This window comes from Globicephala melas, chromosome 18 (genome assembly GCF_963455315.2).
Source record: "Globicephala melas chromosome 18, mGloMel1.2, whole genome shotgun sequence".
Classification (NCBI taxonomy): domain Eukaryota; kingdom Metazoa; phylum Chordata; class Mammalia; order Artiodactyla; family Delphinidae; genus Globicephala; species Globicephala melas.
In genome coordinates, this window is record NC_083331.1 from 69,660,332 (window position 1) to 69,673,172 (window position 12,841).

Below are 12,841 nucleotides of genomic sequence, written 5' to 3' on the forward strand. Positions count from 1 at the left end.
ATCGAGCTGATCTCCCTGTGCTATGCAGCAGCTTCCCACTAGCCATCCGTTTTACATTTGGTAGTGTACATATGTCACTACTGCTCTCTCACTTCATGCCAGCTTCCCCTTCGCCCCATGTGCCCTCAAGTCTGTTCTGTACATCTTTGTCTTTATTCCTGCCCTGCCACTATGTTCATCAGTACCGCTTTTCAAAATTCCATATATGCGCGTTAGCATAAGGTATTTGTTTTTCTCTTTCTGACTTACTTCACTCTGTATGACAGATTCTAGGTCCATCCACCTCACTACAAATAACTCAGTTTCGTTCCTTTTTATGGCTGAGTAATATTCCATTGTATATATGTGCCACATCTTCTTTATCCATTCATCCGATGATGGACATTTAGGATGCTTCCATGTCCTGGCTATTGTAAATAGTGCCACAATGAACATTGTGGTAAATGTATCTTTTTGAATTATGGTTTTCTCTGGGTATATGCCCGGTAGTGGGATTGCTGGGTCATATGGTAGTTCTATTTTTAGTATTTTAAGGAACCTCCATACTGTTCTCCATAGTGGCTGTATCAGTTTACATTCCCACCAACAGTGCAGGAGGGTTCCCTTTTCTCCACACCCCCTCCAGCATTTATTATTTGTAGACTTTTTGATGATGGCCATTCTGACCGGTGTGAGGTGATACCTCATTGTGGTTTTGATTTGCATTTCTCTAATGGTTACTAATGTTGAGCATCTTTTCATGTATTTGTTGGCCATCTGTATGTCTTCTTTGGAGAAATGTCTATTTAGGTCTTCTGCCCATTTTTGGATTGGGTTGTTTGTTGTTTTGATATTGAGCTGCATGAGCTGCTTGTATATTTTGGAGATTAATCCTTTGTCAGTTGTTTCGTTTGCAAATATTTTCTCCCATTCTGAGGCTTGTGTTTGCTACTACCTCAACAGAGAACTTTGCTGGCTGCTAACAGGTTACAAATCAGCCTGGACCATAAATAGATCACTATTTATGGTAGGGTTCTGGCATGTATTTATTTAGAATAAAGTGTGCATTCACTGATCTACTAACGGTGTGAACCAAGTACTGTGGGATCAGAGAGAAGGAACAGATCCTCCAGGTGACCAAACAGGGATGGCAAGGAAGGGTTTATAGAGGATTTCAGATTTAAGCTGGCTATTGAACACTAGGTTGAATTTTATAGAGAAAGTTATAGAGTGCATGGCAGAGAGAAGAAATGGAGCACAAAAACAAAGTCTCTGAACATGAGTGCACTGTGATTGTTGGGTATAAGCTTAGGAAGGTGAGTTGGATCTTGTGTAGAAAGCCCTGTTGAGAAATTTGATCTCTGCCTTAAAAGTCATGTGGGACCATCACGGGAAGGGGAGTTCCATCATCATAGCTATGTTTTAGGAAAGTAGATTTTATGAAATTTGAAATTGAAAGGAGAAGAATGGTTAATGAAAAGAAGGAAGGCATCAAGTATGTCATCAAGTTTTTTCAAGACTCAGTGACAGATTAAATGAATAGCGACCTTCTCCGGGATAAAAGAATGCAGGAAAAGGAGTAAGTTTGTGAATAAAGGTGATGAATTTGCTGTGGAACATATTTCATTGATGTAACTGTGGAAAACACAAATGAAGGTATTCAGGTGATTGGAAACGCCTTTGCATTCCAGGGAGAAACGTCTTATTCTAAATTCAAGTTCTTCCATTAAAGCTCACGCTTTGTGTCAGTGTTACCAAACTATTTACATGTGATTATTATTTAGTGCATCTGTTCAATAAATATTGGTTTAAACATTATGAGGACACATGAGAAGTGCAGTTAATTCTGATGTTTTTGTGAAGATGAGTGATTAGGAGGGTGCAAGTGTCATGGATTTGGTGGAATTTACTTTGGATCTTAAAGGATGAGTGGAAATTCACCTGGCAGGTCTATGTCCTGGTAGTGAATGGAGTGAAGTTGTGAACTGAGACAGCAAAATAATGCCCTTTAAAATGTGGACCGCATGAAGAATTTACTCTTCTTTACCTTTCTGTGTGTGACAGATTAGCCTTTCTTAATGCTTAATGCTTTGCCATCCCATCAGAATCTTCTGTATCCTAAAAACTAAATTAGAGCTACATACATAAAGTTAATTCAGCTAGTATTTGCCTTAACATATTTTTAAAACACCAACAGACACACGGCCTAAAAAATGAATTGCAAAATGGTTAATTATTGTCTGATATTTTAAACAGACGCTTGAATTACAATCTATCAGGAAAAAAAGGTACCTAGGACCATATATTAACACTTTACTATCCAACTGTGTAAAAGGCGGGGGGCGGATAAATTGGGAGATTGGGAGAAATAGAAGACCCTATCCAGAATGAAAACAGTGAAATGGAGATATTTAAACACATATGCCAGTAGTTAGTTCATCCTTTTCAAAGAAGCCAATAATACATATTCAGGGAACTTCCTGTATGCCTCAAAATGCTAATAAAATGGTCAGCATAAATACATATGCCCTCAAACTTAAAAAGTGTTGTTTCTTGGTAACTGGGAGTGGATTACCTGTCAGGAATGATGTGGGTGAAGTTTCCCACATCTGTCCACCATGGACTAGTTAACCATACAGGGCCACACTGCTGACCGTCCTATATTTTGCCTCTCTCCACAATCTGGATCGTTGTTGTCCTTCACACATCTCCCTATGAGAGAACCAGTGTGTTTATGCACAGCTGGGGATTAACCAGGGCTCAGAAAATCTGGGTTCTAGGACCAATACTGCTGACGTCTACTTTGCTGGCCTTAAGCACGTCATTTAGCCTCAGCATACTTGAGTTTCCTCATCTATTAAATAAACTGCAGAAAGTCATGGATCCTCCTGACATTTTATAGCAAATAAACACGTGCTGGTATATTTTTCCAGGGAGAGATCTGGGGTCTACCAGTCAGAGTTCTTTCTTTTTTTTTTTTTGCGGTACGCGGGCCTCTCACTGTTGTGGCCTCTCCCGTTGCGGAGCACAGGCTCCGGACACGCAGGCCCAGCGGCCATGGCTCACGGGCCCAGCTGCTCCGCGGCACGCGGGATCCTCCCGGACCAGGGCATGCACCCGGGTCCCCTGCATCGGCAGGCGGACTCTCAACCACTGCGCCACCAGGGAAGCCCCACCAGTCAGAGTTCTTGATTGCGTACAACAGAAACCGAGGTCATTAACTGGGATGAAAAATCATTTTATTAGAAGAGTTTAGGCTCAGAACACAAGCTTGGACAATCAGCTCATGCAGCACCCCAGCGAAGCAAGGCACTGCTGAGAACCAGCCCCTGCAGCCGTCACGTTTAAACTTCAGCCTCTGTGTGCCGAGCTCTCCTACCCCTGGATGCTCACTGCTATGCTGTTGCACTTGGCATTCTGCCACAGCCCTGTGCCTTGCTTTCACCCTCATGAATCCAAGCCCCGGCCAAGAGCGTCTGGCGTGTCTCTGTTCCGTCTGCCGGTCCATAGGAAGAGGGGGTATCATTGGGGAAAGAGGAGGGGCTCTGACTCCGGCTGAACTCGGCACTGCCTCCAGGTTGGAGGAGAGATGGGTTGAAGGGTGGCCAGAACAACATTATCTATCGCCATATCTTTCACTGGATTCTCAAAGGGACCATAACCTCGCCATTTCTGCCACAAAAGATTATGAGTCACTGCGTTAGATTATGTTTAATTACAACTCTGAAATTATATGATTCTAAATACTAATTTTTCTTTCTTCCATCATATCCCAGCTCAGAATTTCTTTAACGAGATACAAATGCAGCAACAGAATGACTAACAACATTGCAGGGTCAGCCCTGAAGTATCTTATGATCATTTCAGTGGGTGTGTAATTATGATGGTTGGGATAATGACAGAGAGTAACAGATGTCTCGGAGTAGTCACTCAGCTGAATTTCTGGCAAACCAGTACCAATTCCTCAGAAAAAAGAAATGTACTTTCTGGTGCTGCATTATGAGTATATTAAGATACAATATGGCTTAATGTTTAGATGCACAAACTTTAAGTGTAATGAGAATGGGTATAAATTTTGAATCTGTCCCTTAAGAACTGGTTCACCAGGGAAAGTAACTTGGCCTCAGTATGTCTCCATTTCCTGTTTAGTAAAATGATAGTGATAATGCTAGTCAATGTGTGGTATTATGAAAACAAAATGACAGAATTGAAGGAATTATAGTGTTTGAGGCATAGTTACAGCTCCAGAAATAATAACAAATAACAAAAGACATAAAGATAAAGACTTAACTGTTTATAAACATAAAGATAAATAGTTAAGAATCCCCAAACTATGAACCAAACTCATTCCAAAACATGTTTATACTTTTCAACTTTAAGTCAAGGATAATAGATATTTAGGACATGCACTCGGACATGTGTTCCATGTTGAAATGACTTCTGTGAACTCAAAAATTGATGCCAAATCATCACTAAAATATCAGGTTGAAATGTACCTATGAACATTTTCTTTCTGATGTGGCAGACAGACCCACACTAAAAATAGTTTTTTAAATGACCACATTATGGCAAATTATGTCAAAATATATAAAATTGACTCAGTTACGTTAAATGGTCTCATAAGTGGAACATGAAATACCCAGAGAGTTTAATAGTTGGATTATTCTTCAAAAGTGAATGAAACAAACAAAAAAATGAATGAAACAGAAAGTGGAAAGTAGAAGATGGGAACGACATGAGCCAGGAGTTGTCACTTCAGCTCCCACTGACCTCCTTGGCATTTGTGCTTGACCTTCAGCTTAACCTTAGGGAGGTAGGAAAAGGTATTTGCTGAGCTATTATCAGCCACAGACTAGAACTGGTCTAGGAAGTCTAATAGGATGCTTGCTTAATTTCAAAGCCTTCCTGATTCTGTGAGCCTCCTACTGAGTGCACTCTGCCTTTGTGTTTTGCAGGTAAGTGTGAGTGTGGCGAATGCACTTGCTACCCACCGGGAGGCGGCAGGGTATATGGCAAGACGTGTGAGTGTGACGATCGCCGCTGCGAAGACTTGGACGGCGTGGTCTGTGGAGGTGAGCAATTCTCAGAGCCCTCTGCTCCCTACGTGCAGCCTGCTTCACCTGGCCTTTCTTATCCTACTTCTCCTTCTTTTTTTAAAAAAATTCTGTTACAAAGAAGATAAACAAAAAGCAATACACAATTAGACCTAAAAGCAGTATACCGTTAGGTTGGTAAGGACCTTAGACTCTTGATTTAATCCACGTGTATGTATGTGACAGGATAAAGCATGCTATTGATAAAAGGTGGTGGAGACTAAACCAAGTCCTCTGAAGACAGTGAAAGGGTTTGCTTCAACCAGTTTACAGTTTTGATTACTGATAAAAACGGATCGGGGAAGTAAGTATCACCTGAGACTTGGAAAATAAAGCAGTAAGACTATATTCCAAGTTAATTACACAATCACAAGAGAGATACACTCAGTTTCCATGATGGCTCTGAGACCCCAAAACGAACTTACTGAAGTAATAAACAGTGCAAAGGAAGAATGAGGCAGATGAGGGTTGTCACGAAGGTTAACACAGCAGAAAGGAGAGTCCCAGGGGTAGAATGTTGCCAGTGTCCACCTGAGCTTCATCCAGGGGAGGGAAAGGGGGTTACCATGGTTCTAGTTCAGTCTTGCAAAGCTCCGTATTGTAGAGAGGGTGCATGCCGATTGCGGTTCCTTCCAGGTTTCCAGGACAATTGAGGTGAACTGGACATGGAATCACACTAAAATAATATAACTGTATCTCTTTAAGATAATTATCATAATGCAGTTGGGCACTATTATTGGGGGAAAAGCCCGCACATGTACGTACAAGTGATGGAAGGCTGGCACACCACCTATCTCTATCATCTCTCTGACCTCTATGTATATCTATCTAGCTACTCTCTCTCTAACCAACTATAAAACACTTGGAATTTGATCAAAAATATTTTCTTCTTTCCTTTCTCTGTGAGCCAAGGGAAAAGGCCCTTTTTAATAACTGTTGGGCTGGGTGGTTTCTCTCTCGCAGTTCCCATGACAGACATCCTCAGAGATAGTTCCTGCTTTTCTCATTTCACAAATGGAAAAGTGAATGAGGTTTGAGGTGTTAATGTCCCATCACTGAAAAGTGCCAGACTCAGGGTTGGAGCTGTGGAGTTCAGTTCACAGATCTCTCTCTAAACCACAATTTCCCCCAGAGTGATATCCCGCTGTTTTGACTTTATATCAGTATTATTTTTAGTTTAGAGTCTCTTTTCACTCGTGTTAGTTATCAGACATATCTAAACAGATTATAGTCCTTTTTATTGTTGTTGTTAAGTACTTGACATTTTACAAACCTGTCATATCTACATACCCATTAAATGACCAGTCCCCCCTTCCCCCAGTGAATCTCTCTTTCTCTCTATCTTTGGGGAGGAAACCAAAGATGAAAGCAAATCTATATATCTGCTTGTTAGAAGAGATCAAATGTTTACTAGGTAAGTGAGAAAGCATCTCACAAAGGGATAATTTTTTAGACTGATTCTTGACTCTGCGTGTCTACACTCTGGATTTGTCCATCTACCCAGAGTCCTCTGTGTCCCAGAGGGCCATGACTCCCATTAGCCAAACTAGTAAAAGACCAATGTACAAACAAGAACACCAATTACTTGATATACAATCAGAAATATAATTGCCCCAGAGACTAGAATTTTTTTTTTTGTAGAGAAACTCTATGAGAAGTAAGAATCTGAGATAAGGATTTGGATGCAAGTCCTTGGAAAGGGGAAGGAGTTTCTGGTAGGAGAGTGGGAAAGTGTGGCATGGAGGAGGGGGCAGCCGATTAAGACTGTGCTGTCAACCCAGTTACTGCTGTGGTCAACTGGAGCTTCATCCCAGCACAGAGGATGGAACTCTAGGAGCCCGAGTAAAACACGCAATTCTTACATCATCAGTCATTGGTTGAGGAATGCTTCTAGGAGACGTTAACTGCCAGGCCACATCCAGCATGCCTCACAGGTACGGGATCAGAGCAGGCTTCTGCGGCTGGAGAAAACCTCGGGGCAGAGAACCCAGGGGGTGCCAAGTGAAAGTCATCATAACAGAAAGGATGACGTTGCCGGGGGATCCCTGCAGAATACACATGCGGAAGGACCGCAGCTCTCACGCCGGGTGGTCTATCCTCTCTGGATAGTGCAGATTCTTATTCTTTACCACTGGCTAGATTTTCCTACCGACAATCCATCCTCTCTTTGATTGGATACAGGATGTGGCACAGTAGCCTAGGCAGTAGCCGGAGACAGGCTAATATATCTTATCCTCCTGGTGGAGCCTTGGCTACGATTTGGGAGATCCTTGCTTACACATTTAGAGATTAATTCTTAGATGGTTGATCTTCCCAAATATAGATGATATTGGAACATAATTATCAGAGCACAAACGTGTTTTCAAAGTTGGGAAAAACTTTGCTGCTTCTCCTGTGTCAGCTAGCAGCCAACAAATATTAGTACAATAGTAATCAGATAAGCAAAGCATCTTTGATCTCTATAATTGGATGGATTTTCTTGGTGTTTCTTCTTAAATTTTAGCAACCAGCTCTAGGAAATCACCTATGCATTTTAATTTCGTATTTTAGATTGTATTAAAGACATTTTACCGACCGAAAGATCTTGGAACATTTTTCAAGTAGGTAAAGGAAACACACCTTGGAAATTTTTCTTGAAAATATTTTGTGTTGTTATTCTTAAATTTCACTTTGACATTCAGATAATGTCCTTGAGAGATTTAGGGTTAAGATAATACCAGTAATTTCTTTCTTTTTTTTTTTGGCTGCATTCGGTCTTCGTTTCTGCATGCGGGCTTTTCCTAGTTGCGGCGAGCGGGGGCTACTCTTCGATGCGGTGCATGGGCTTCTCATTGCGGTGGCTTCTCTTTGTTGCAGAGCCTCGGCTCTAGGCACGTGGGCTTCAGTAGTTGTGGCACACGGGCTCAGTAGTTGTGGCTCGCGGGCTCTAGAGCGTGGGCTCAGTAGTTGCGGCACACGGGTTTAGCTGCTCTGCGGCATGTGGAATCTTCCCTGACCAGGGCTTGAACCCATGTCCCCTGCATTGGCAGGTAGATTCTTACCACTGCGCCACCAGGGAAGTCCAATACCAATAATTTAAAAGGTTGTCGATTGGCTTCACTTACCTTCTCCCGCTTCATCTGAGCTCTGCAGCCCAGTTGACAGCCTGGAGCCTTAAATTCTGCCACAGGTTCTGCACTAGGGCCTATGCACACATCTGTACACATTTCAGTGTGTAGGTTTTTTTGTGACTCTTTACTCTGATGGTCAGTCCTATTGCTTGGTGGGGGATAGTTCCAGGAAGGAGAGGGAGAGAGATGTCCCCCTCAGTGGTCAGCTCATGTGTATCTGAAGTGACATGTAGCTAGAAAAGCTGCCCATAGTGTACAGTCCACACTGATGCTCTGCTAGTGTTCCTCAACAAGATAAGTCTAGTCTTGGTATTCATGGTGGCTGCGGTCTATAAAGTTGTCTTGAACAGGGATTTGGCAAATACTGACTCACTGCTCCTGAGGGAAATACGGGCCTAGCTAGGTTCCTGCCTCTGTTTGCAGCATTTTTATCAACCAATCAATACATAACCTTGTTTTATGTATGTGTCTATGTAAAGACATATTGTGTCACATGTAGTTGATTTATTAACATTGAACTCGGCCAACAGCCCTATAACTCACGCCTGAATGAAGATTATTTGGCTCACGGATTTTCTCCGTAAGGCACATCGCAGCCTTTTTTGCACTTAGGGACACTGGATAGCACTTCAGCACTGTACTTGGGAGCCATCTAAAAACATTGAAGTCACCAACAAAAAGCACAAAAGTGCAAAATGTACAGCACCAAGTATATTGGGAAAAGGACACTTGTTTACAGTGTAAGAGCTGAACAAAGAAGGCAGAGTGTGACCTTCTTTGATCTTTGCTGGGAATGTGAACCTCAGGCAACTCAATTTTTTCACCATTCGGCCCGTGTTCTCAAATGACCTGGAAAGCTTCTTGAGTGTTGATTTCAGGGATACAAATAAATTTTAGCGAGTAGGCAAGTTATCAAATATGAAATCTTCGAATAGTGAAGATCAACTGTAATTCATGTTCTCACTGGAAACATCACCTCCCACGTGAGTTTTGCACTTGGCCTCCAGTACTCAAGGTACTGTGATTTTTAATTTCTCTATTTTCTGAGCACTGCTTTATGGAAGGAATTATTTGAGCCTTGGCTATTATAGCCTTGAATTTCATTTATGTCTCAGCTGCTCTCTGGACAGAAATTACAAGAAACATGCCATTAATTAACAAGTTTGAACGTAGATAATTTCAGTGTTAAAGTATATGACATAGTAAACCCGCTGATAAGGGGATCACAGGTTCCTTTCACAAACATTTATGTAAATGTACTTAACTATTTAGAAATGTAAATGGCAATATAGTACAGTAGTTAAGACTACGGACATGAGGCTTTCTTGGTTCCAACCTTGGTTCTGCCACTTACTCCCCATATGACCTGAGGCAATTTACATAACCCCCATTTCTCACCTGTAAAAGATGATTATAATATATGTCTCTTATAGGGTTATTGTGAGATTAAGTGAGTTAATGTGTATAAAGTATTTAGCACATGTGTTATATGTTATATACATTAGATATTATTATCATTAGTGTTATATACCTATAGAGAGAATGATAGACATAACCTCTCAGGTGGAATTTTATGCTGTGGATTCCAGTAAACTCTATGCGACACAGAACAGAGCTCCACGTTTGCTTGGTTATTCCTCTTGTAACCACAGTTTATTCAGAACTGTGACTGTCTTGTCTTCAGTTTTGGACGGCATAGATGAATTCTCCTGTCTGTTGTTTTTGCATGGTGCAGTTTCTATCCTCACACTTGCCACTGAGCTACCAAATCAAAGTGGCCATATGCATCTCAGAAGTATTTTTAGTGGCTCTTACTCAGCAGGGCACCTTCCATGGAGAAGCTTCTCATGGGTTTGCAAGCAGGGAGGAGCACAGGTAAGAAGACACTGGCCGTTAGGGCTTGAATAAGAGCATGCATCGCCGAAGTTTCTGTATTTCTCAGTCTATCTAAAAATATCCGTTATCATAAGAACATCTCTTCTTATTTAATAATATCCTATCATGTAGTAATTAAATCAGCAAATACGCATTGCATACTTACTCCGTGTAAAGGCCAGCACTGCCCCTCAAACACAAGCATGTCCTTAAATATTTTTGATCTCCTTGATGCCTTTACCTCTGACCTGTATGTCTGCATTCCTCTTGGTTCAATCTTCAACCCATGGAAACTTGCTCTGTCTCCCACCATTCTGTATGACTGACTCCCTGGGGTTTTTCGTAATTCTTAGTTGCCCAAATCCAGGGTGCCGTTCAGGTCTCATTCTACGTGACCGCTTTTCAGCATAGAGCTGTGGTTACTCAGAATCCCCCTTGACATGGTCTCCTGGGCCTCAGAAACACCTTCCCCCTGTTTCTTCTCTCACTTCTCTCATAACCACTTGATCTTTTTTTCTTACTCATCTCTCAGAGCTTACCAGTAAATCTTAGCACTTCCCTAGAAATGGCCTTTGCCTGTCTTTTCTGCTCACTGTTTACTGTCCTCGAGTAATCTCCGCTTCTTTCTTCCTCTTTTATCTTGAGGTCAGTGTCTGCCAAGATGATTTCTTAGCATCATTCCCTCCTGGCTTCATACTCTTCAAATTCGAATAAATATTTCCAATGTGGAAATTCCTCCACATTCTGCATGGTTGAAACTGAGGTAATCGTTTATTTTTTTCTTTAATTCAAGAAATATTTGTTGAGCTCCAGCTCAAACAGCTCAAAAACTGTTTGCCAGCCCTGGAGATTCAGTGGTGAATCTATTGGAGTTGATGATTATGCTTGAAGGGTAACATTGAGAAAGGAAGGGTAATGAGGTGGATGGTCTGAAAGAAGAAGCACTAGTTCAATGGAAACATACATGATAGGGGCTTTGACATAGACTGGAGGCTACGGAAGGCTTCGCTAATGCCTTCACATTTGGTAAAAACTATATGATGCATGACATGTGCTTGACATGTATTAATCAGCTAAGCATCATGACCACCATACTTGGTAATTGAATGCATAGAACGTAGCCAGGTGAGGAGAGATGGGTGTGACCCAGGAGTCACAGAACAGTGTGCCGAGGCATATGCGGGAAGGGAGGGTGACATGTTCAAGGGGTTTTTGAGAACTGGAGAGAAACCCTGTGTGATAGGAGATGAGAATGCAAAGGGGGGCAGGGTATGACAGATTTTGTAAACCGTGTTAATGATTTGGGGCTTTACTCAAGCGATGATCGGAAGCCATACAAGGAGTTTACACAAGACAATAGCGTTATCACTCTGTTTAAAAAGTACCTCTGGCTGCCAGGTGAAGTTTGGATTGCTGGGAGGAGTGTGTATTTGTGGGGTTGGTGGGTGAACGTGGATTTAGGAGATGAGTGGTGAGAGATGAAGGTGGTTTAGCTAGATGGAGGACGGTAAAGATGGAAAAACTTGGATGTATTGGAGACAGTATTAGAAATAATATGGACAACAGGCTAACAAAACCCTTTACCTTGCTGCAAGAGACTCTGACCCTCTGTTAACCTCCCCACTCCAGCTCCCTGGAAACAGAAGAAGATGGTAGATGCCAATGTTACCAGGCAACATTGCTCATGGTAATGTGACCTATGATCGATAAATTTCAACTAGATTGGGAGGGATTGTGAATGAACTATGAATGTCTTATGGGAATGCCATGGTTTTTGGCTTCCATGAGTGCTGTGACTCTGCCACCAGGCATGTCCCTTGCAGGTTTTCTGGAAGCTATGCTTAAGGAATAGTTAGAAGAGATTTTGGGCTCCTATGGGGCATAAGACTTCTAAGCCACAGAAGCCTCAGCATCTGTGCGATACGGAGTTCATTGAAGTGTCCATCTCCAAAACAGGACAAAAAATTACATCTGTTTTAGATTTCTTGATTCACCAGCTACAGAATGTTTTGGAAGGAAGTTGGCATCATACGAATCAGCAGTTCTGTGCCTTGAGGAAGGATGGCAGCTACTTTGTTCAAAGCATTTGGTCTCCCCATCATGTGGCAGCCAGTGGGGAACGAATCTCACTACTAGGAGTGTGTGAAACACATTAACATCATCCCTCTGGTGTAGCTTCCGAGAACAAAATTGACATCACTAATATGGGTAATTTTCTCAGTTCACTGCCAGACACCGAGCCATAGTGTCTGTGACCTTTCACCTGGAGGGACGGACAAGAAGCACGTTTCTACTGTGTGGCCAGAGATCAAAATGCGGGTCCCTGGCTCCAAAGCAGGGACTCCCTGAGCACTTTAGCAAACAAGGAATAAGTAAAACCAAAAATAACTGTAAACCTACCGAATCAGCAGGCTCATGAGACCTAAGAGCCAATGATTTTTATCCACCTTCCCAACAATAAACGCTGAAAGCGATTAAACCAATTCTGGGAGGCTGGGATAAATTAGCAGCTGTACCTGAAGGTGAATGTAAGCAATTACATAATTTTAAGCAGTTCAGTTTTGATTACACCAAAATTACAACCTGAAAATGAGGGTCATGACAGTGACTGGCAAAGAGAAAGTCAATAGGAAGTAAGACCATGCCTCACTTACTTACTGGTAAGTCATGTTCAATGATCATAGCCCACATGTGGATCTTCTCAAAACATCCCTATTAACAATAAAAATTTTATGTGACCTACAAATGCATGGATTTTTAAAATCAGATGTCACTACTGAAAGA

General features: G+C 41.9%; 1 protein-coding gene across 2 annotated transcripts in view; it reads left to right on the forward strand.

Annotated features, from left to right (window-relative positions):
• The window catches only part of ITGBL1 (integrin subunit beta like 1), a 223,881-nt gene that overhangs the window by 195,193 nt on the left and 15,847 nt on the right, over window positions 1-12,841 (forward strand). For both annotated transcript variants that reach the window (XM_030856803.2, XM_060287767.1), the window contains exon 7: window positions 4,935-5,051. In XM_030856803.2, the coding sequence (XP_030712663.2) occupies window positions 4,935-5,051 (117 nt within the window). The remainder of the gene's footprint in view (window positions 1-4,934; window positions 5,052-12,841) is intronic.